Raw genomic sequence first — 21,013 nt, 5'->3', positions numbered from 1 at the left:
GAAAGCAGGACAACATGCAGCAGTCTGATTCTCTTTCCAAGAACCAGCAAAGACATGGGAAGGAAAAATTCTTATGGTGAACTGAAAGCACCACTGTCTGTGACAACTTCAGCAGACCATTCATATCAGAGCCTGGATGCTGACTGTGAGATGTAAACCTCTGCTTGGTCCTGACTGCCTTGCAGGCATCTATGAATATGAAGTGACACCACCTCCAGCTAAGCCTCCCAGGCCCAAAAGCACATTGCTGTTCCTATCCTCAAGGACAAACTCTGCTGCAGAGCTGACTCCCAGGTTTAGTTGTGTTTGTCTGTGAAGCTCCTGCTGCTTTGTGGCTGCAGTCCCTTAGCTGGTTCCAACAGTGCCTGGTTCCTGCACTTACCTCCACATCATCTCCACTGGATTTCAGCTTGAACCACTTCACCACGCAGGTACGGCCAATGTGGTCCCCAGACTGCACGACTCCATACAACCCAGGGTCCTGGGAGCTCTGAGCTTTTGGTGGTAGGGAAGAACATAAGACAGGTTAAGTGGAACAGCACAGACATGGCACACTGAGGCTGTCAGCTCCTAAGTTCTCGTGGCTGAAACCTTCCATTTGTCAATGGCAGGAGGGAAAACAGTGCCTCCCACACAGTCAGAGCTGTGCTCCGCTAACGAGGCGCATTTTAATGGGACACAGAGGGATGACAGACTGAACACATTCACTTTGGGATCACTTTTGAGCTCTATCACTGTTGTAACCTCCTCCTACACATCAGCAAGAGCATACACAGTGTCACTTGCTCTGCCCTCCACACCAAGACTGTCAAGAGTTTCTGGACAGGCTGGCCAAGAGCTCCCCGAGAGCAGCCTGGGCTGCCAAGCTCTCCACCTAGGAATGTGCCACCCACAACAGTTCTGCTCCTCTGGAAAAATGGACTGGACAACAAAGGTGGAAGGCAGGCAGGATCCATGTGTGTGTGCATACATCAGGGACTAAGAGCAAAGCTGGGCCTGGCTCTCCCCTCTAGGCCTGGGCTGCAGTCCAGCACACTGCTATCCAGACATCCTTCAGATTTATTTCTGGCAAGGATCCTGGCATGCTTAGAAGGGGGACAGAGGAACTGCAGGGATCCCAGACTGCTTGGAGAGTATGTTTGGCAGAGAGGAATACAGATTCCCAGTGGCCAAGCCAGAATGGCAGAGCTGGAGCTGATGGGTAAGTTTAGTTTCCACAGACTGTGTCTAACCCACAAGACCAGTTGGACTACTACCCAGCAGAAATGGCCACACCAAACAGCATCTTTGATTGGCAAATCAGCTTCCCCTCTCCCCAGCCTGATGACATCCTGTGCTCCCCACTGCTGAGGGTCAAGCCCTGTTAGAAAAGGAGCTGAGAGCCAGATGGTGTGGCATCAATATTTCATATCCAAGAGCTGTACATCTCCTTGAACTCATACTGTGACCCTCAGTAGTGTCACCAATTGGTTTGAGGAAAAAACCCAAACCAACAACAAAGGATGCAAGAAGATGCCTCTGGATCCCAAGACTAAGAAAAAAATCATCATGACAGACAGGCCACAGAGAGAAAGCAGCCTGAGGGGAGCTGGTCATTTCTCCCCTCATGCTGCAAGAGCTGAGTTGTTTGCCCTTTCAAGGAGGAGCTGAGCCACCTCTACTCTACAGAAACACTGAGATTTCTAGCTTTGCTCCTTGCTTTTTGTCCTTTCCACATCTTGCCTGTTGTCACAGCTCAGCTTTGGTATTTGACTGTTGTTTCTCTGCTGTCATCCCTGCTAAGCCAGCTCAGCGCTGTGTGGCCTGTTAGGCTCTCGTGCCTACCTCAGGTGAGGAGCACTAGCAGCTACCTTAAGCAGGCCTACAACACGCATTAGGAGATCCAGCTCGATGGGTACTTTGCAAGCAAGAGCAGGTTTACTCCCTGAAGAGAGCATTGTTTTGACACCCAATACCTCTTTTGTCCACCACAAAGTCCCCAGGGCAGAACTCGTTGTTGTCCAGATGATGGACAGGAATCAGCTCGTTGGAGCGGATGTTGGTCTCCACGGTGCCATCCTGCCACATCACATCAGCTGAAGTCATGGTGGTCACCACTTCCACAGCAACCCTGGGAACACAGAAAAGCAGGGAGCTACCAGAGGGAAGGTGCATGAGCACAGCCAGAACGTGGCGCTGCCGACGCTGAGGATGGAGATGGATCTCAGGTCACTGATGTTCCTCGCTCCGGGTCAGCTGCGGAGGAAGTCAGGGAACCTCATTCAGCCCCAGGAGCAGCAGTGAGGCAGCAGGCTTTGCTGGCAGGTTCCACATCACTGCAATGTGACACTGCTGCATGTCTACCCTGCAGGAGCACTTGCTTTCCTGTGAGCTGATGCTCAACTCAGTTTTGTTCCTTGTAGAGCAAGTCACATCTAGCACTCACTTTCTAGCCCTGGCAGAAGCATGACAGGTTCTTCAAATACTATGAGACTTAAGAGCTTCCTCAGCCAAGCACCTTCTAGCCTGGTGGCTCTGAGGAAGCTTTGAAGCTAGGAGAATGGGTTTGGAAAGGAAAGATAAAGCAGCATCCATCTCAGTCCTTCCTGAAAGGCAAAAAACCCCCAAAGGGAATAAATACACTGAATGTGGGTAAAGCATGAGGATTGTGCCTAAAGGAAAGAAGTCTCTCTCCCAGCTGTCCAAACACACACATGTGTGCCTCTGCAGCTCAGGAATGAGATCCAAACGTGCAACAATGGACCCCACACTGCTTCCTCTGCTGGGGAGCTTGACAGAGTCACTTGAAGAGAGAAGTTGCTTGGGGGCAGGAGGAACAGAGCTGCAGTGTGGCTGGACAGGCTTTTCTGATGAGTCCTCCACCACTTTCATGTCTCCTACAGCACAGAACAAATGGAATGCCATGCTGATTTTAGATGTTGTCTCTCTTTTGCTGGCCAAGCCTTCCAGACATAAACACAAGTGCTGCATTTATGTTGGTTTCAAGTCAAACTACAAAGAAGAGACAAGAGGCAAGTACAACTGCCCCCCTCCAGCAGGGCTTTTGTGAACATCAGACTAATTTTGAAGCAGAACGAATATGAAGTTTCTAGCAGGGCCAGCACTCAACAGCAGAAATCATCAGAGAAAAGAAACCTGTCATAGGTCAATAGGATGAGCAGAGAGCTGATCATGAGGACAGACAGAGAGTTGGGTTTGTTCAGTCTGGAGAGGAGAAGGCTCAGAGGAAACCTCCTTGTGGCCTTCCAGGATCTGAAGGGGGCTACAAGAAAGCTGGGGAGGGACTTTTGAGGGTGTCAGGGAGTGACAGGACTGGGGGGGGTGGAGCAAAAGTAGAAATGGGTGGATTCAGATTGGATGTCAGGAAGAAGTTCTTCCCAGGAGGGTGGTGAGACACTGGCAGAGGTTGCCCAGGGAGGTGGTGGAAGCCTCATGCCTGGAGATGTTTTCAGCCAGGCTGGATGTGGCTGTGAGCAACCTGCTGTAGTGTGAGGTGTCCCTGCCCGTGGCAGGGGGGTTGGAACTGCATGACCTTTGAGTTCCCTTCCAACCCTAACAAGTCTATCATTCTAAGTGTGGTGGGTGACATTCAGCAGATGGTTCCAGGGGGGAAGGAGGGACCTGTGCAGGCTGAGGATAGGAAAGTAGAAGGGCAGTCCAGGCAAGGAAATGATACTGTCCTGCCTGCAGTGCGGTTTATGCTGCTTCACAAACAAGAAGCACAACCTGGCATGAGTCAAAACCCCTGTATGCCCTCACTAAGCAATAACCAGAGGTCTCTGTGCTGCCTGGAGAGCTGCAGCAGGTCAGTAAATGATGGCAAAGCCCCAGACTGAGCTGGCCCCCTGCAGTCAGAGATGCCTGTGAGCTGACACATCAGATCTGGTGACTAACTGCAGCAAGCCCTTCCACTTTGCATTTCTCAGCAGTGCTGGCAGCACACCTACTGATGGTCTCACCAGCTTCATCTGAATATTCAAACAGTGGAGAGCCCTCACACTGAGCTGTGACCAGCTGCCACATATGCCCTCTAAAGTGTCAGCTGGGCTTTCATATTCTGTGCTGACAAAGTCTCTATTTCTTATTCTCTGTGGCCTGGCCATCTCTGCAAAGTGTCCCACAGCATTTCATCTCTGCATTTCCCTCTACAGTGCTGCCCAGATCCAGCACAGCAATCTGTGTGGTCACAGGGATGTCTCCCCACTGCCCTGCAAGGTGCAGAAAGCCAGCAGGTTCACCAGCTAAACTCCCCAAACAAAACCTTCAGCGAGGCAGAGGCACACAGCAGGGGAGTGAGAAGTGCAGAGTGAACTCCCAGGAGCTTTATCACACACTCCCATTTTTATTTCACTTGAACACTGCTCTGCTGAGGTCTGTGACCTTCAAATCCAATTTCTCCAAACCCACAAGGACTAAAGGAAAAGCTCTCTCCTCACAGACAGGCAAAACTGAAACAGCAAAACAAAATGTGAATGAAGTTCATGGCATTCTCAAGCTCCTGCATCCCTTGAATCCTGCTAATGTCACTTGTCTGGGAGGACTCTCTCATTTCCTTGCACTGCTTCACTTCTGATGTAGGCTCTGCATACAACTAAGCAGGGAAGGCAGAAGATAGGCTAGCCAGTTGCCAGATGTCTCTGCATCCTCTGAGAACAGTTTAAACATTCTCAAATCAGGTAAAAGCTGCTGAGATCCAGTTTTAGCTGGAAATGGGCAGACACAAGCAATGCTCCCTCCCCCCAGCCACTCAAATCAATTCCTAAGGCTCTTAAGGGCACTTTGTTTGCTAAAAAAAAAACCCCAATAAAAAGCATATTGCTGGCTAAAGCTGCAGACAGGAGATCACTGCAGCACAAACCCCTGCCAGCACAGCCCTCTGTGCTGGTCTGGAGACAGCTTGCTGAGGAGAAGCTGTCCCTTCCTGCCAGCACGCTCTGCCCTCAGCCCTTCAGCAGAGGACGCCAAGGAGGTAACCAATTAGTGTCATGTTTAAGCTGCACCATCTTCATTCACCTGTCTCTGCAAACAGAGCCTAGTGCAGCACAGATACCCTGGCCATGCCCTGAGGCACAGCAGAAATAGCAGAGCATCAGTGTCACACCACGTGGGCCGTTGGAGCAGAAGCTGGCCTGAGCCCAAGCCTATTTCTCTCGGGCCATCACACAGGGGAATTGCCGCTGCTCGCCAGCCGGCCCCGTCCTGGCAACGAGGGACATCACACCCTCCACCCCGGCTCAGGATGAGGCCACACACCTGAGAAGCTTGATGAGGGAGATTTTGGGGAGAACTTTGGGGAGCCAGCTCACCTGTCTCCTGGCTTAAACTCTCGTGAAATCTTGGTCTTCTTCTTCTTGTGCTTCCGCTTCAAGTTCTTGATGGACAGAGGGATGCTCTTCTTGCGGCCGGCGCCGCTGCCGCTCTGGGAGGAGGCAGTGGAGCTGGCAGAAGAGGTGACAGAGCTTGTGTCATCAGTGTCATCAGCCGCCTCATCGTCGGCATCTTGCTCCATGGACTGGAGCCGGTAGTCGGCCGAGCCTTCGTCTTTCAGCAGGAAGGGAGGTGGCTGCTGCTGCCGCGCTGCTGCCGCCTCTTTCTCCTTCCCCGTTTCCTCGGGCTGCTCCTCCTTCCTCTCCACAGGGCTTGGGGCACTGGTGGAGGAATCATCCAGCTCACACTTTGACCCAGGCTTGAGCTCTTCTGACTTCTGGTCAGCAGCTGCAGCAGACTCTTTGTCGGGGGCTTCGGTGGTACCCTGAGACTCCGGGGAGCAGGACATGATCTTCACTATCTGCTTCTTCAGCAGCCTCCTCACCTAGGCAAAGCAGACTGGGGTCACACAATGTCTGTGCCCTCAGCAGGCTGCCAGCCCCCCAGCTTTGTCCACAGAGGAAAACAGCCCCCCCCAGAGCCCTGTCCATCCCACCTGCACCAGAGCACTCTGTAAACCAGCATCTCACCACTGCTCTGCTCAGGAGCAGCGCTGGACCGGTCCAAGGAATTGGAGCCTGCCTCCTCCAGGCTGTTTTGAGCCTGTTCTGAGCTTTGTTATGGAAGGTCACAAGGAGCTGCAGAACTTAATGTGTGTAACAGACACAGCTCTGCAGGGAGGTCACCATCCACACTGAGGATATCCTGTTGTGCTAGGAACACTGCTGCTCTGCAGCCAGCATGGAGGAACCACAGTGTGACTCATTTGGCCTAGGAGGCAGAGACTGCAGCGAGGACTTCACCAAACAGCTCAGCTCCATGAGAAACCTGAGGTGATGCTAATGAAAATGATGTGTCCACCAGTCCTGGCTGTCAGAGCATGCCAGCTCTGACACAGCTGACCCCCTGCAAGGTGACACCTCTCTGCTCAAGGTCCTGCTCGTGTTCTCATGGCATTAGCTGCGTGCTTCACCCAGTGCAGGCAGACTGCTGCACGAGGTGACTTGGCTGCTGGCAGCAACAAGCCATTACTCTCTACAGCCACCACTCCAGGAGTCACATTTCAGACCACATGACTACCAGGAAGACTGCTTGAAAAGCCACAGTGACCAGAAACAGTTAGAGAAGTCAATGCCTCCCTCAACCCCCTTCAAGCTCACCTTTTTGGCAACTGACCCTTCCCCCAGGACACAGTTCCTCTCAGGGCATTCACAGGTGATTTTTGCAGGTTCCACTTTGTCTGGGAACACATAGAGGCACCTCTCCCCAAGCTGCCTTTGGGCATGGTCAAAGCACCCCAGACGCTTCACCCTGGTGGAAGAGGAAGGCAGCCATGAGCAAAGGGCTAAAGCAGTAATGGAACCTTATCAATCATCTTACCAACATCCAAAGGGCAACTGCCACACTGGTCAGTAGTGTCCTGCAATAGCACCAGAGGCTGTGGGTACAAACTAACACAGGAAGCTCCACCTCAACATAAGGAAACCCCAGGAGGTTCCAGCTGAACAGGAGGACCAAATTCTTTGCTGTGAGGGTGCTGAAGCCCTGGAGCAGGCTGCCCAGAGTGGATGTAGAGTCTCCTTCTCTGGAGAGTTCCAAACCCACCTGGACATTGAGATCCTGGGCAACCTTGCTTTAGCAGGAAGGCTGAACTAGAGCTCCCTTCCAACCCCCAACATGCTGGGATTCTGTGGCTAGGGCCTTCACAAGGCTGGCAGGACTTCATGTCCATGGCACTTCTCCTGGGGTGGCAGAAGCTGACACCACACCAAATCTTTTCCAGGCACACAATTCTAAAGGAGGACTGGGAATGGCACCAGGGACTGGGTGGGGACACAAAGGGTTTTGGTGGGACACCAGTCACTCCTCTCCCTCCAGCTCCCCTCCCAGAGACAACTGCCAAGAGACTTTTGGAGCTGGCATTGTTGGGTTTCTTTTGCTGTCATCTGCAAGCTCCTCTTTTCCAGCTTCCTTATGAACTCCAGGCAGGAGCCAGACTGCATTGTGCTATGCTCAGCTGACTTCTCCTGCAGGGCTGTCCAGCCCACTGCTGCAGCTGCAGCCTGCAGAGGGCACCAGATGCTCCTTCAGCACCAGCCTGGGTCCAGAGCAGAACGCTGCAGGAGCTGCCCACTGCACACAGCTCAGATCTGCTGCCTGCTCCAGACACATGCAGAAGGACAAGGAAAGAAGTGAGCTGCAGCCAGATGTGGCTTTCCTCAACGCACCTGTCAGCTGCAGAGTACTTGGAGAGGGTGGGTGGGATGCTTGCCCCTCTGCTGGTAACTCAGGTGCCTGCTGAACTATTTTTTCCCATTTTGGAAGCTCTGGGCTATACACAGACATACCCCAAGGAGAAAAACCCACTGGGAACACCAGTGTTGTGACCAATTAGGTGGCAGACATGTCACCCACAGTCTGTGCAGGCCCTGGGTGCTGGGACTCAAAAGGGGTTCTCAGCTGATCTCACCTGGACAGGTTCTCCTGGCTGATTACAGAGGGAGGAGGGCTCACACTGTCAGTACCTCCAGGACAGAAGCTTTTAGTGATCCAAGTAACCTTTAGTTCTACCACTTGTACCTGCAATGGAAAGAAAGGGAGAGCAATTTCATCTTCCAGGAGCTTTCCTAGTTCAGAAGCTAGGATCCAAACAGCCACACAGAAGAAAGCTGCAAACCTGCTGCTATCATTTCAGATGGCTAAGTGCAGCTTCACCACATCCAGGACCCCTAGAGGGCTCCCATAGCATGGCTCCTGGCAACACTGAGAGCTTCTACAGCATGACTTCCAGAAAGATGACATCTGCCTTGGGAAGGAAGCTATGGTACCTCCAGAGCAGTGGCCCCAGGTCCCAGAGACATGCTAATGGACTTGGGAGCTGCTGCCTCTTTCAGCAAAGGGTCAGGCATGTCTCCCCCTTTTTGGATAGCATGGAATGTGAAGTTCCAACAGAAAAGGTGCTTCTACTACCCTCACTATCAGCAGAGCTGGTCTCTAAGTGTACTGGCACGAGACCACCTTAAAGGCTGCCAGCAGGGTCCCTGGGGAGGAAAAGCCAAATCCTGCTCAGAGGTCCTGTCAGCTCACAAGGGGCAATTTGTCACCTCAGAAGAACACAGCCACAGTGCATTTGCTCTTGGAAGGTTACCATGGCAAGCTGACTCTGCTCCAAAACACCAGCCAGGGACTGCTCTGTGCAGAAGGTGGCCTTGTGTCAGCTCCTCAGTCCTTACCTCTTCCACCACCACTCTGAACTTGCTCTTTGTGCTCAGCACAGGCTTCACACCCGACAGCCACTGCACACTAGAGAAGACTTTAGAAGGCCCAATGAGGACTTGCCCAGGATAAAAGCCATATGAATCATCAAAGAAGAGACCCTGTTGGGGGAAAGGAAGGAGAAATAAGTAAGCCATCAGAAAGGACTCTTGCTCTTAAGATTCCAGTATTTCTCTTCCCTCATTCATCATCAGGTAAAATTTGCAAGGGGCCATCTCCTAAAGCTCATTCCTCTCCTGAAGCTGCCCAGCAGTTCCTATAGCAACCTGCTCTGTCACACATCCAAATGGGACTGTGACTCAGTGGGGGAGAAGCAAAGGTAAGCACCAAGCAACAGAAGATGGGTAATTCCCTACAAATAGTCTCAGGAACAAGGCAGCCAAGGTGGGCTGAGTGTCCTGGGCAAAGACATCCGTCTCCTGCCCATGCTCTAATTTGGACACCTACAACTTTCAGAGCCAGAGGATGCCTGCTTTTGCTCCTCTGCTCCTCAGATGAAGTCTGTCAGTATTACTCATGCCTTAGGTGGATTAGTGAACGTGACAGTTCTTTGAAAACAAAGCAGGATGGTAAACACAACAACTGCTCTCGTGGAGCTCTTCCCACTGCTAGTCAGAGCGACTTGATGAGCCGAAGATCTGGAGCGTGGGGGCGGACAGAGCAGTTTAGGTTAGGTAAAACCCTGAGCACAAAACTGAATCAAGTCTTGCAATGTGTCAGAAAGGATAAGAGCAGTGTGACAAGATCTAAGTCAGGGAAGTGTCTGTCACACAGCAATTCTGAGCAGGGGATCGAGAGTAGCACCGGAGACAAGTCGTGCTCTGGCCCAAGCCGCAGACCTCCAGAGGGCTACACACACTTTGAAGGCAGCCATGACTCAAAACAAGGGATCATTAAATTGAGTAACTAAAAGCTGGATACTGTTACATCCATTTAGCAAGGGGAAAAGCAACTGCACAACCCCAAAGAGCAGAGACTAAGAGACTGGAGGGTATCTAGCGAGGGACCACTCCCATTCTGCTCAGAAGCAGAAAACCAGAACAGCACAGCCCTAACAAACTGACAGTCCATTTACTCTTCAAAAAACACAGGCATCAAATTTTAACAGATGTGCAGTTTTAGATCAAAGGGGACCTTTGCTTTCAAAGCTGGGAAGGAAAAAGGGCTGAGTGTGCTGCTGGTTTCTAAGAACTACACACCACCCTCAGTCAACTCCCAGTGACGCTGCCAGAGCGCAGCGAGGCCCCGCTGATGCTCTTTGGAAGAACGAGGAAGCTGCCACCAGCCTCTGAGGATGAGAGGTTAGATGCCATCAGCATCACACTGCTTCACCCCAAAAGCTAACAAAATTGTGTGATTTGGAAAGTGGTGGCATGGGAGGTCATTGTGCCCCTGTACTGGTTAGGCCACACCTTGAGTCCTGTCTCCAGTTCTGGGCCCCTCAGTTTAAGCAGGACATTGAGAGACTTGAAGGTGTCCAGAGAAGGGCAACGAGGCTGGGGAGGGGTCTGGAGCACAGCCCTGTGAGGAGAGGCTGGGGGTGTTTAGCCTGGAGAAGAGGAGGCTCAGGGGAGACCCTTTACTCTCTAAAGCTACCTGAAAGCCTGGCTGTAGCCAGGTGGGGCTTGGTCTCATCTCCCAGGCACCCAGCACCAGAATAAGAGAACACAGTCCCAAGCTATGCCAGTGGAGATTTAGGCTGGAGGTGAGGAGAAAGTTCTTCCCAGAAAGAGTAATTGGCCACTGGAATGTGCTGCCCAGGGAGGTGGTGGAGTCCCTGTCCCTGGAGGTGTTCAAAAAAGGCTTGGCTGTGGCACTTGGAGCCATGGTTTAGCTGTCAGGAGGTGTTAGGTATTAGGTAAGAGGTTGGACTTGATGATCTCTGAAGTCTTTTCCAACCTAGCTGATTCTATGATTCTATCTCCACTGAGAGAATGTGATGGACCAGAACAAGAGAGAAAAATGTTTTACATGATCTGGAAAGGTGCTCTGAGCAGAACACCTTTGAATCTGAGTGCCCTTTTCTAGAAGGGGAATGATTCTGAAAGCATTAAATGGTGTAAGAGCCTTTTCAAGCACACACAGCTATAATGAGCAGTGAACTGCCTTGCCATCAGCCATCTGATGCATCTTCTGCCAGTTGTTTGCAGGGCAAGCAGTTGGATTCACTAATTGCAGCACCTCCTCCAAACCTGCTCATTACCAACAGTGCCTTGAAGCTACATCCTGTTAGACTCGCTTCAAGTGTAGACCTGGTGAAGTGGTTTGCAGTTTAATTGTTAGGATTATTAAGTGCTAGGATTAATGAGTTTTGCCTTCTCTCTCCCTGCTACACAAAAAAAAACCCTTACAAGATGAAGTGGGTCAAAGACACTCCCAGGACAAGCAGAAGCTCACCGAGTCGCTGACGTGAGGACAAACATCATAGAGCTTGGCTCCATCTTCTGTGCTCATAGAACACCTGGAAAACAGACAGGAGACATGGATGCAGTTCCACAGCCACCCAACCCAAAAGCATCAAATTAACTGATGCTGTCTTGAGTGGCTCTGACCACACGGCCAGCAATGCGTCACAGACTGCATCGGGTTGGAAGGGAGCCTCAAAGGTCATCTGAAGTGAGCAGGGACAGCTCCACCCAGGGCCACACTGAACTTTTATGATCCAGAGCAAGACTGGCTAAAAACCTGCTGTAAAAGCACAGCCTGATACCTAAAGGTTGCAATCAGCATGTAAAAAATCCTTGAATACTGCATCCAGTTCTGGAGCCTCTATTACAGGAAGGATCTGGAGGTGCTGGAGTCTGTCCAGAGAAGGGCCAGGAGGATGAGCAGAGGGCTGGAGCTGCTCTGCTATGGAGACAGACTGAGGGAGTTGGGGTTGTTCAGTCTGGAGAAGAGAAGGCTCAGAGGAGACCTTTTTGTGGCCTTCCAGGATCTGAAGGGGGCTACAAGAAAGCTGGGGAGGGACCTTTTAGGGTGTCAGGGAGTGATAGGACTGGGGGAAATGGAGCAAAGCTAGAAATGGGTAGATTGGATGTTAGGAAGTTCTCCCCCATGAGGGTGGTGAGAGACTGGCACAGGTTGCCCAGGGAGGTGGTGGAAGCCTCATGCCTGGAGGTGTTTGCAGCCAGGCTGGATGTGGCTGTGAGCAACCTGCTGTGGTGTGAGGTGTCCCTGCCCATGGCAGGGGGGTTGAATTGGATGACTTTTGAGTTCCCTTCCAACCCTGACAACTCTGTGATTAAGTAATATGCAGGGTGCTGGGCAAGACTGCTTTGCTGCAAGGCCCCATTTATTATGCACACTGCTGCTGGAACTTAAAGGCAAGTTGAGTCTACTTGCTTCACTAGCAGTTTCACATCCAGAGGGAATTCTGGTAGGATTTCAAATGATTCATTAGGGGAGAGTTTGAAAATGGTTACCTCATCTTCCATAGCTGTGCATCAACTGCTAACAGACACCAAGCAAGGTTTTAAACTGCAGGCAATACAGATAGAGAAGTGCAGCTATTTTTCACTCCCAGCTGAACACAGGCAGTAAGAGCCTTCCAGACTGGGGAAACTGAGTGCTGCACCACTCAGCAGCACAGATGCATCCACCAGTCTTCCTTGATTGCTTCTCTTAAAAGACTCAGAGCTGGCTGCAGGACTGTGGCTTTGTTTTGGGATTCCCCCCCATCCCCCCCAAAATCAATGTCAACACTCAATTTACAACACAGATGGGATATTCCCCAGCTGCCAGGCCCAGAAGCCTCTCTTGGCCTCCACTGGTTCCTTCCTCCCCTTGCATCAATAAAACAAGGGGGAAAAAAAAAAGGTTTGTTGGACAAGACAGGCTCAGTGAGAGAGTGAATGCAGAGAATTCACAAGGGTTTAGCTCACAGCTAACTGCCTGACATGAACAAGGAACAGAATCAGATCCTTCTGCTGGCTTTGAACAAAATGAAGCAAGCCAGCATTTCTTTCAGTCTCTCTGGTTAAATGTCTCTCTGGAGGTGGAACTTTGGATTATGTCTGCATTAAAAAAAGCCAGCATTCCTAATACAGCTGGCAAATACCAGTGAGAAAGCAAAGCTGCTCAGTCCTGGGCTGCTTTTTCAGCTTTGAGAAAATCCACTAGCCTGCAAGTTTCTACACTTTCCCAGACCTTTAAGGTAAGGCCTTTCCCTACATCTCAGGGAAGTCAGTTAGGCTCTCCCACTGGGAAAAGGTCTGGAATAGCAATCTGCCTTAAGCAGCTCCTTGTGCAGGGGAGAAGCACAGTTTGAAGGCCAATGTGCTTTGGTTCAGGAGCACTCTCAGTCCCATCAGATCAAAAATGGTCACCAGCAGCTTCTCCAGAGGGTGACCAACCAACCTCAGTGTTTTCAGAGAGGGATGTATCCTTGCTGTACATCCAAAGGTAATGCAAGCAGGTTGCATCAGTATGTGACTGAAGCTCAGCCTGTTTCTAGCTCTCCTAAAGCAGGGCAGGATTCTGAAAGGCAAGCAGGACAGCCTTCTGCAGATAGAAGTACCTGGCTCCATTGGAAAGCTTGAGGATGACCTGGTTCTTCAAATCATAGACCTTGCCCAGCCAGCAGTCATAGGCTATGTAGTCACCATACATGAAAGGCTATGAGGAAAACAGGAGAGAAAAACCTTGTAAATATCATCAGCCCCTGTACTCTGAGCCATCGAGGAAGTCCTCACACCATGCAGACTAGAGAGCTGTCTCAAAGGGACCTCGCAGCAACTGCTGAGCTCACTGTAAACAGGAATTAAATAACACTGAAGTCTGCCTGACAGGCAGCCCACAGCCTGCATTCTCCAGTTACACAGCTCAGGCTCTCTCTGGGAATTTCTCTTCCCCCCTCAGATCTTCAGGCATGCTGCCCTGCTCAGGAGCTGCTCTGCCAAGCAGGGGCACCCTCACACTTGGCTTCAGTGGATATTAACCATTAATTTCTATCACTGAGACTGAATTCCCATCCCAGAGAAGCTTGCATCTCACTGCCTCTCCACAGGCTGTTTCCTGAGAGGGGTGGCTTGTGACATTTTCCCCCCCTCTTCACTCCCAAATTATCTTTTTCTCAGAGGAAAAAGGATGATGAAATCCTAGTCCCTGGTGGTCTCTGGCAATCGTTCCCCCACTCAAACTGGGAGAAGCAGTTTCAGATCATTCCAGCTCAACAGAAAGATGCCCAACTCACCTCAGCACTTTCCCAGCCTGTGTAAGCAGTAATGATACTGCAGCTCCACCACTCTGTGCCACTGGGCTGCTCCCCAGCCCATCCTCAGCACAGTCCTCCTCACACTGTAGTCTCAGCCCAGCCTTTCAAGTCAATTTGGACTCAGCAATGTGATCAGAAACACACAACAGATGGGCAGATGAAGGAATGCTACATCATCCTCTTCCAGGGAGGATGCTGGTGGTGAGTTTAAAATAAACCCAAATTGCAGATGCATCTAAGCACAACATGGATGCTCCCCCCCTGGCTCTGGTACCTGAAGTACAGCAGCACCCTCCAAACCACCAAGCCAAGTGCATTTTGGCTGTGCTCTCACCCAGATATGTTGCAGGTCTTTGCTGTTGACAGGGTAGAGGATGCAGTTGGTTCCCACCAGCTTCACAGCACACTCTATGTTGACATCAATTACAGTTCCACATTGGCTGTCCTGAAAAGACAAAAGAGAAGAAGGGTTTGCCACTTAGGGCAGGTTCCACACATATTGGTGTGCTCTGTGTATGAGCTGGATGTGCAGAGGCAAGCTTTCAAGATTAAACCCCCACTTCCCCTTCAGCCCTTTGCTCTGAAGAGCCATTGCATAGAATCACACAATAGTTAGGGCTGGGAGGGACCTCAAGGAGCAGCCACTTCCAACCCCCCTGCCATGGGCACAGTATCATAGTATCAGTCAGGGTTGGAAGGGACTGCAAGCATCATCTAGTTCCAACCCCCCTGCCATGGGCAGGGACACCCCACACTAGATCAGGCTGGACAGAGCCTCATCCAGCCTGGTCTGGTGCCATAGGCAAGGACACCTCACACTGGATCAGGTTGCTCAGAGCCACATCCAGCCTGGGATGAGACTTCACATGATCCTGGGACCACACAAAAGAGGAGATCACTATTGAAGACCTGAAGTGTTTCCTTCCCACTTAAAATCTGCTGGTAAAGCCTCAGCCCAGAGACTTGTCCATCTGGGCAAATCAGATCACTCTCTCTCAGATGTTTAGTATTTACTGCCTTGAAAACCTGCCTCCTTGAGGCAGAGCTCTGCAAACCCTCAAGACCATGCTGCAGGTACTGCCTTGAGTCACCCAAGGCAGGGGGAGGTCCTCAACCCCAGAACAAAAGCAAAGCCCTTGGAAGCTGCCTGCAATGCTTGATTCTGCAGGACACTATCAGTCAGTGCTGCCACACTTCTGGGCAGATTTGAAGGTTTCAAGGCAGATAATGTACAGTTGGTCCACTGAGGAGATAGCTGTCATTATCTCCCTCACTTTGGCAGCAAAGTTTGAATGATTTCCCTGTGTGTCCCCAGGAAAGCAGCTCATGCTGTCAAGAGCCTTCTGGGGCCACTTTGGCAGGGAGCACACAGTGTGCATGTTGCTCACACATATGGTGGAGGCCTGCAAGGAAGGGCTGCTAACCCAAACACTGTCAAGTGTGACAGCTGCCCTGGCCTCCTGACAGCTGGGACAATCAATGCTCTGATTCACTGAAGACCACAAGTCCATCAGAAAAGCTGACTGAGGGCCAGCATCACACATGCCCTGGGAGCAGCAACTTCTGAAGCTGTCCTTATCTCAAACACCAAGGTCTCTGCTCCAGCAGGACTTGAGCACAACACTTACAGGGTTTCTGCCCTCTGAGAGGTGGATTTGTTTGCTCAGCCCACTTACAAACATGCTGTCCTTCCCACCATGCTAAATATTGATTCAAGGCTTTCACTCAGCCCTGGGCAGCTCTTCTGGGACTTGAGGGGTTTTTGCTGGGGCTCAACTCATCCAATCTCCTCTTAGGGACTCTTTGCAGACACCCACAGTCCAGGATAATTCCTGGACAGACTGCTCAGCCCATTTGCTTGGCTTGCTTTGCACCTGCCTGCTGCATGGCCTCTTCCTGCTTGGGCAGGGAGGTTGGAGCCAGGCATCTCCAGAGGTCCCTTCCAACCCCTCCCATTCTGTGATTCGTCACATCACACAACCACTGCCCTGCAGGCCCCCACCTCCCAAGGAGACAGTGATGAGGAATGTCAGTCCTGCTCCACATACTGCCCATGCAGAGCTGTGTCAGCATGGCCAGGAGGGGCTGGAAGAGCTGGGCTGGAGAGCACAAAGCAGTAGGGGCTCCAGCTGCTCCATACAGAAGCATAGAACCCACTGGGTTGGAAGGGACCTCTAGAGGTGCTCTAGTCCAAGCCCTGTGCAGTGAGCAGGGACATCCCCAACTCGATCAGGTTGCTCAGAGCCCCATCAAACCTGACCTTGAATGTCTCCAGAGACTGGGAATTGCCACCTCCCTGGGCAACCTGCTCCAGTGTCTCATCACCCTGATGGTAAAGAACTTCTTCCTAATGTCCAGTCTAAATCTCCCCTGCTCTAGATTCAAACCAGTGTCCCTTGTCCTGGTGCTACAAGCCCTTGGGAACAGCCCCTCCCTGGCCTTCCTATAGGCCCCTTTCAGGTACTGGAAGGTTGCTATTACATCTCCCTGGAGCCTTCTCTTCTCCAAGCTGAACAACCCCAACTCTCTCAGCTTGTCTTCACAGAAGAGGAACTCCAGCACTCTGATCATCTTTGTGGCCTCCTCTGGACCCTCTCCACACATACAGAACACTCCCATTTCTTTCTAGAAAGACTGGGAAGCAAAAGGAGCCTTTTACCCAGCTCTAGCTCCATCATGCAGACAGCAGCAGGCTGCCAGGAAGGAGCCCAGCAGAGCTGTGCTGGATCTCTCACCTGAGAAGGGTTTGCCAGAACTACCCCAGCTCCACAACAGCTGCTGCCAGCATGACTCAAGCCATCAGATGAGCAAGACCTGCTCAGACATGGCACCTGCTCAACAAACCCACAGCTCTGCAGGCCACTGCACAGCCACTGATCCTGCTTCTCCTCCAAATTAAGCTAAATTAAGCATGCTCAGCCCATCCTCTGTCCATGCTTTGCAGTTCTGGCCCTGTGTTTTAGATTGCTTAGTAGGCAGAACCAAAAAAAAACCACCCCTCAAGAAACAAATTCCTTTCCCTGCACTGAGCATTTCAGCACTAATTTCTCCTTTATCAGCAGCCAACACAACAGCAGCTCTGAGACATGATCTGACCCAACACCTGTGGGTTCTGTGGATCATCTTGTCTCTGGACCTAAACCCTCTCTTCTGCTGATGGGGAAAGACTAACAAGCAATAAAACTAGGACTGGGGTGCCTGAGGTACACCAACACCCCCTGCCCATTCTCTAAGTGATGGTTTCCCCATGGAGAGGGGGCCTGCACCACCCTCCCAGCCCAGCTCCCATCTAACACAGCTGGGTGCCTCTAGACATGGGCAGGAGCACCACATTTAGTTCAGCTTGGTTCTCCATCCAGCTGCTGAACACTTGGGTAAGCACAGAGCATCATCTGTGGTTAAGGAAGCAGAGGTCAACCCTGTGAGCAGCCCTAGAAGCTCCTGGGCTGTGGAGCTGCAGCTCTTCTTCATCTGCCACCAAACCCTTGTTTATTATGAGTTTCTTTGGTTGTCACATGAAACATTAGCTTGCCACAGGGGAAGCAGACCTGCAGGCTGAGGGGTTCTGCTGAATCACTCCATGAGATTACAGCAGGCTCAGCAGAGCCGTCCTGGAGTGGGAAGTCGCCAACTTGTCTCTTGTCTGCCAGGGCAGCTCTGCAGCCAGAGCACAGCTCCCCAGCAGCCTGCTCAAACACAGCTGTCCTGCTCATTAGATGCTCCTGCTGAAGAAGGGGCCAGATGACATGAGCTGATGTTTCACAGTTGGGTCACAGCAATTAATTCCCATCAAGCCCAACAGCAGAACCGGAGAAGGGAGGTGACTGATCTTCATTAGAAGGGTTGATGGGTTCAAGCCCCACTCACACCAGAATGGGGCTCCCTAGATCTTTTTCCTGCTTCTTCTGGTACCCTGTGTCTTCACAAGAAGATACTGGGTATTTAGGCAGTGAATGGACTGAGAAGCAACTCTCCTGCCCCATCATAGCCACGGCTCTAAGCAGACCAGCAAACTCCCATCTGAGAGAACAGCAGCTCAGCATGCACAGGCTTGAGCCTCACATCTTCCACCTCCTATTCCTCTCTTTCCTAACAAAGGGATCTCTGCACCACCTTCTTATTCCTTTATTTAAGCAGCTACACAGGCCAGCACCCTTTGAAGCAACCAAATCCAGGTGTTTGATGGATTAGAGACCAGCTTCTAATCTTTCCCCTGAATTAGCATCTCCACCTGGCAAAATGAACTCTGCCACTTTCACTGCCTCTCATCCAGCTGGCTTTGGCTTCCAGGCCCAAGTGCACTCTGAAAATGAGCTCATTTCATGCATTACCCCCTGAAGCAGTCTTTCCCCACACGCAGTGCTTGATGAGAAGCACATGAACTTGAGTCAGCTCTCTTCTCTGGAGGAACAGAGGACTGAGTCCTTCTCCTTCAAGGTTAAAAACAAGCCCTAAGAGAGCGTGGTGAATACAGAGCGAGTTCCACACCTTGTGCCTTTGCCAGGCCAACTGGTGCAGAGCAGCCATCCCACAGCCTGGATTTGGCAGGCTGGCACTTGCAGATTTTCTATTTTAAATGCTCTTGCAATTTTTGGAATCTGATTGACAAGCAAAGGGTTTTCTTTGGGAGAAAGAAAATCAGACATTCAAATCAGCCTCGAGGGGAAGGTGAAGTGTGAGCTCTTCAGGTTTGCTGTGCTTTTGGACAGAGATCAGATGAAATGATGCCCTCACCACTCCACCAATTAAACCAAAGTTACCAGCCCCTGGTACAAATGGGCAAGCACAGTTCAGTGTTTACACAGGCAGAGAGTAAATGAGTGTGCAGGCCAACTGCTGGGTAATCTATCTACTGATAGATGTGCAGCAAGGCAGGGAAGCCAATTTCTGCTCAGGATGGGTATGGAAATTGCAAACAAAAGCAGCACACCCATGGTTGCCAAGAGGAGAGCAACTTGCTGTCCTGAAAGCATAGAGCAACTTGAAGAAGCACTGGAGAACAAAGAGTTGAGAGGCAGGACTCAAAGCATCCCTCTGAGCCAGAAGGATACACTACAGAATCCAGCTGTGCCAGGTAGAGCAGCAAGAAGCACTGATAGTTCCAGTGGCTAGCTGCTCAGTGTGGTGGATTGAAACACTTCCATGAAGCTGCAGCTTTAGCAAGAGAGGTTGACTCCTAATTTCCATTTCTTCAAAGCAGTATTGTGGTGGAGTGCTGTGCAAATTACCCTTCAAGTTCTGCTTCTCTTTGGGACACTCTGTGCAAATGGGGGGAGGTTGCTCTTTTTTGATTAGATAAAAGAAAGGTTTGAATGAAGGGGAAAAAAAAATAGCCCAAAACAAAACACCACCCCCCAAAAAAACCCCAAGCCCAAACAACAACAAACAAACCCAAACCAAACCACCCTCAAAAAAGAGCAAACCCCTCAAAAAACCCAAACCAAACAACAAACAAACCCAAACCAAACCACCCTCAAAAAAGAGCAAACCCCTCAAAAAACCCAAACCAAACAACAAACAAACCCAAACCAAACCACCCTCAAAAAAGAGCAAACCCCTCAAACCCAAACCAAACAACAAAAACCAAACCCAAACCAATCAACCTTCAAAAAAGAGCAAACCCCTCAAAAAAGCCCAAACCAACCAACAAAAATTAAACCCAAACCAAACCACCCTCAAAAAAGAGCAAACCCCTCAATAAAAACCTAACCCAACCAACCAAAACCAAACCCAAACCAAACCACCCTCAAAAAAGAGCAAACCCCTCAAACCCAAACCAACAAAAACCAAACCCAACCCAACCCACCCTCAAAAAAGAGCAAACCCCTCAAACAAACCCAACCAACAAAAACCAAACCACCCTCAAAAAAGAGCAAACCCCTCAAAAAACCCAAACCAAACAACAAACAAACCCAAACCAAACAACCCTCAAAAAAGAGCAAACCCCTCAAACAAACCCAACCCAACCAACAAAAACCAAACCCAAACCAAACAACCCTCAAAAAAGAGCAAACCCCTCAAAAAAAACCCAAACCAAACAACAAAAACCCAACCCAAACCACCCTCAAAAAAGAGCAAACCCCTCAATAAAAACCCAACCCAACCAACAAAAACCAAACCCAAACCAAACCACCCTCAAAAAAGAACAAACCCTTCAAACAAACCCAAACTAAACAAAACAAAGCCCTCAATCAAAACCTCTCCTGTGGTGACAGGCTGAGAGACTTGGGGTTGTTCAGCCTGGAGAAGAACAGGCTATGGGGAGACCTTAGAGCAGCCTTCCAGCACCTGAAGGGGGCTACAGGAGAGCTGGGGAGAGACTTTTTACAAGGTCTTGTGGTGCTAGGATGAGAGGGAATGGCTTCAAGCTGTTAAGAGGGGAGATTTAGGCTGGGGATTAGGGAAGAAATTCTTTCCAGTGAGGGTGATGAGACACTGGCACAGGTTGCCCAGGGAGGTGGTGGATGCCCCCTCCCTGAAGGTGTCCAAGGTCAGGCTGGATGAGGCTTTGAGCAACTTGCTCTAGTGTGGGGTGTCCCTGCCCATGGCAGGGGGGTTGGAACTAGATGATCTTTGAGGTCCCTTCCAACCCAAACCATTCTGGGATTCTGTGAGAACACCAAAACCAAATAACCTCCCCCAAAACAACAACAAAACCCCACCACCAAAACCAACCAAAAAAAACCCAACCAAAAAACCCCCACCAAAACCAACCCCCCAAAAAAAAACCCAACCAAAAAACCCCCACCATAACCAACCAAACCCCCCCAAAAAAAAACCAAAAAAAATGCCACCAAACCCAAAAGGCCAAACCAAGCAACCAAAAACCCCTCAGCAAACCCAAACCAAAACACCCAGCTCAGAGAATGGCCTTCCCCATCCCTGCAGCAGGCTGCACACCATGTGGTGCAAGTGCAGCAGCCTGTGGCCAGCTGCCTGCTTCATCACAGCCTTGGTGGCCACATGGCTGGAAGGGAGTCAAGGGGAGCTACAGGCGTGCACATGGCAGGCCAGATGGCTTGGGGTTAGAGGTTAGGCATGAGCAGCAGCAAGGAATTGCCAGCCCAGCTAAGCTCCTGAAGAGACCACGTCTCAGGC

At 50.8% G+C, this 21,013-nt stretch overlaps 1 protein-coding gene across 2 annotated transcripts in view; it reads right to left on the bottom strand.

The window, feature by feature from the left end:
• The window catches only part of UBE2O (ubiquitin conjugating enzyme E2 O), a 76,260-nt gene that overhangs the window by 13,664 nt on the left and 41,583 nt on the right, over positions 1 to 21,013 (bottom strand). For both annotated transcript variants that reach the window (XM_068151453.1, XM_068151454.1), the window contains 9 exons: positions 14,250 to 14,360; positions 13,220 to 13,317; positions 11,101 to 11,164; positions 8,661 to 8,804; positions 7,898 to 8,007; positions 6,588 to 6,738; positions 5,307 to 5,812; positions 1,956 to 2,110; positions 383 to 495 (listed from right to left, as the gene is read on the bottom strand). In XM_068151453.1, the coding sequence (XP_068007554.1) occupies positions 383 to 495; positions 1,956 to 2,110; positions 5,307 to 5,812; positions 6,588 to 6,738; positions 7,898 to 8,007; positions 8,661 to 8,804; positions 11,101 to 11,164; positions 13,220 to 13,317; positions 14,250 to 14,360 (1,452 nt within the window). The remainder of the gene's footprint in view (positions 1 to 382; positions 496 to 1,955; positions 2,111 to 5,306; positions 5,813 to 6,587; positions 6,739 to 7,897; positions 8,008 to 8,660; positions 8,805 to 11,100; positions 11,165 to 13,219; positions 13,318 to 14,249; positions 14,361 to 21,013) is intronic.

Source organism: Melanerpes formicivorus, unplaced genomic scaffold (genome assembly GCF_026170545.1).
Source record: "Melanerpes formicivorus ecotype bairdi unplaced genomic scaffold, bMelFor1.0.p_v2 SCAF_21, whole genome shotgun sequence".
NCBI lineage: Eukaryota > Metazoa > Chordata > Aves > Piciformes > Picidae > Melanerpes > Melanerpes formicivorus.
The sequence above is the reverse complement of the archived record's forward strand: the minus strand, read 5'-3'. Positions and strand labels throughout refer to the sequence as shown.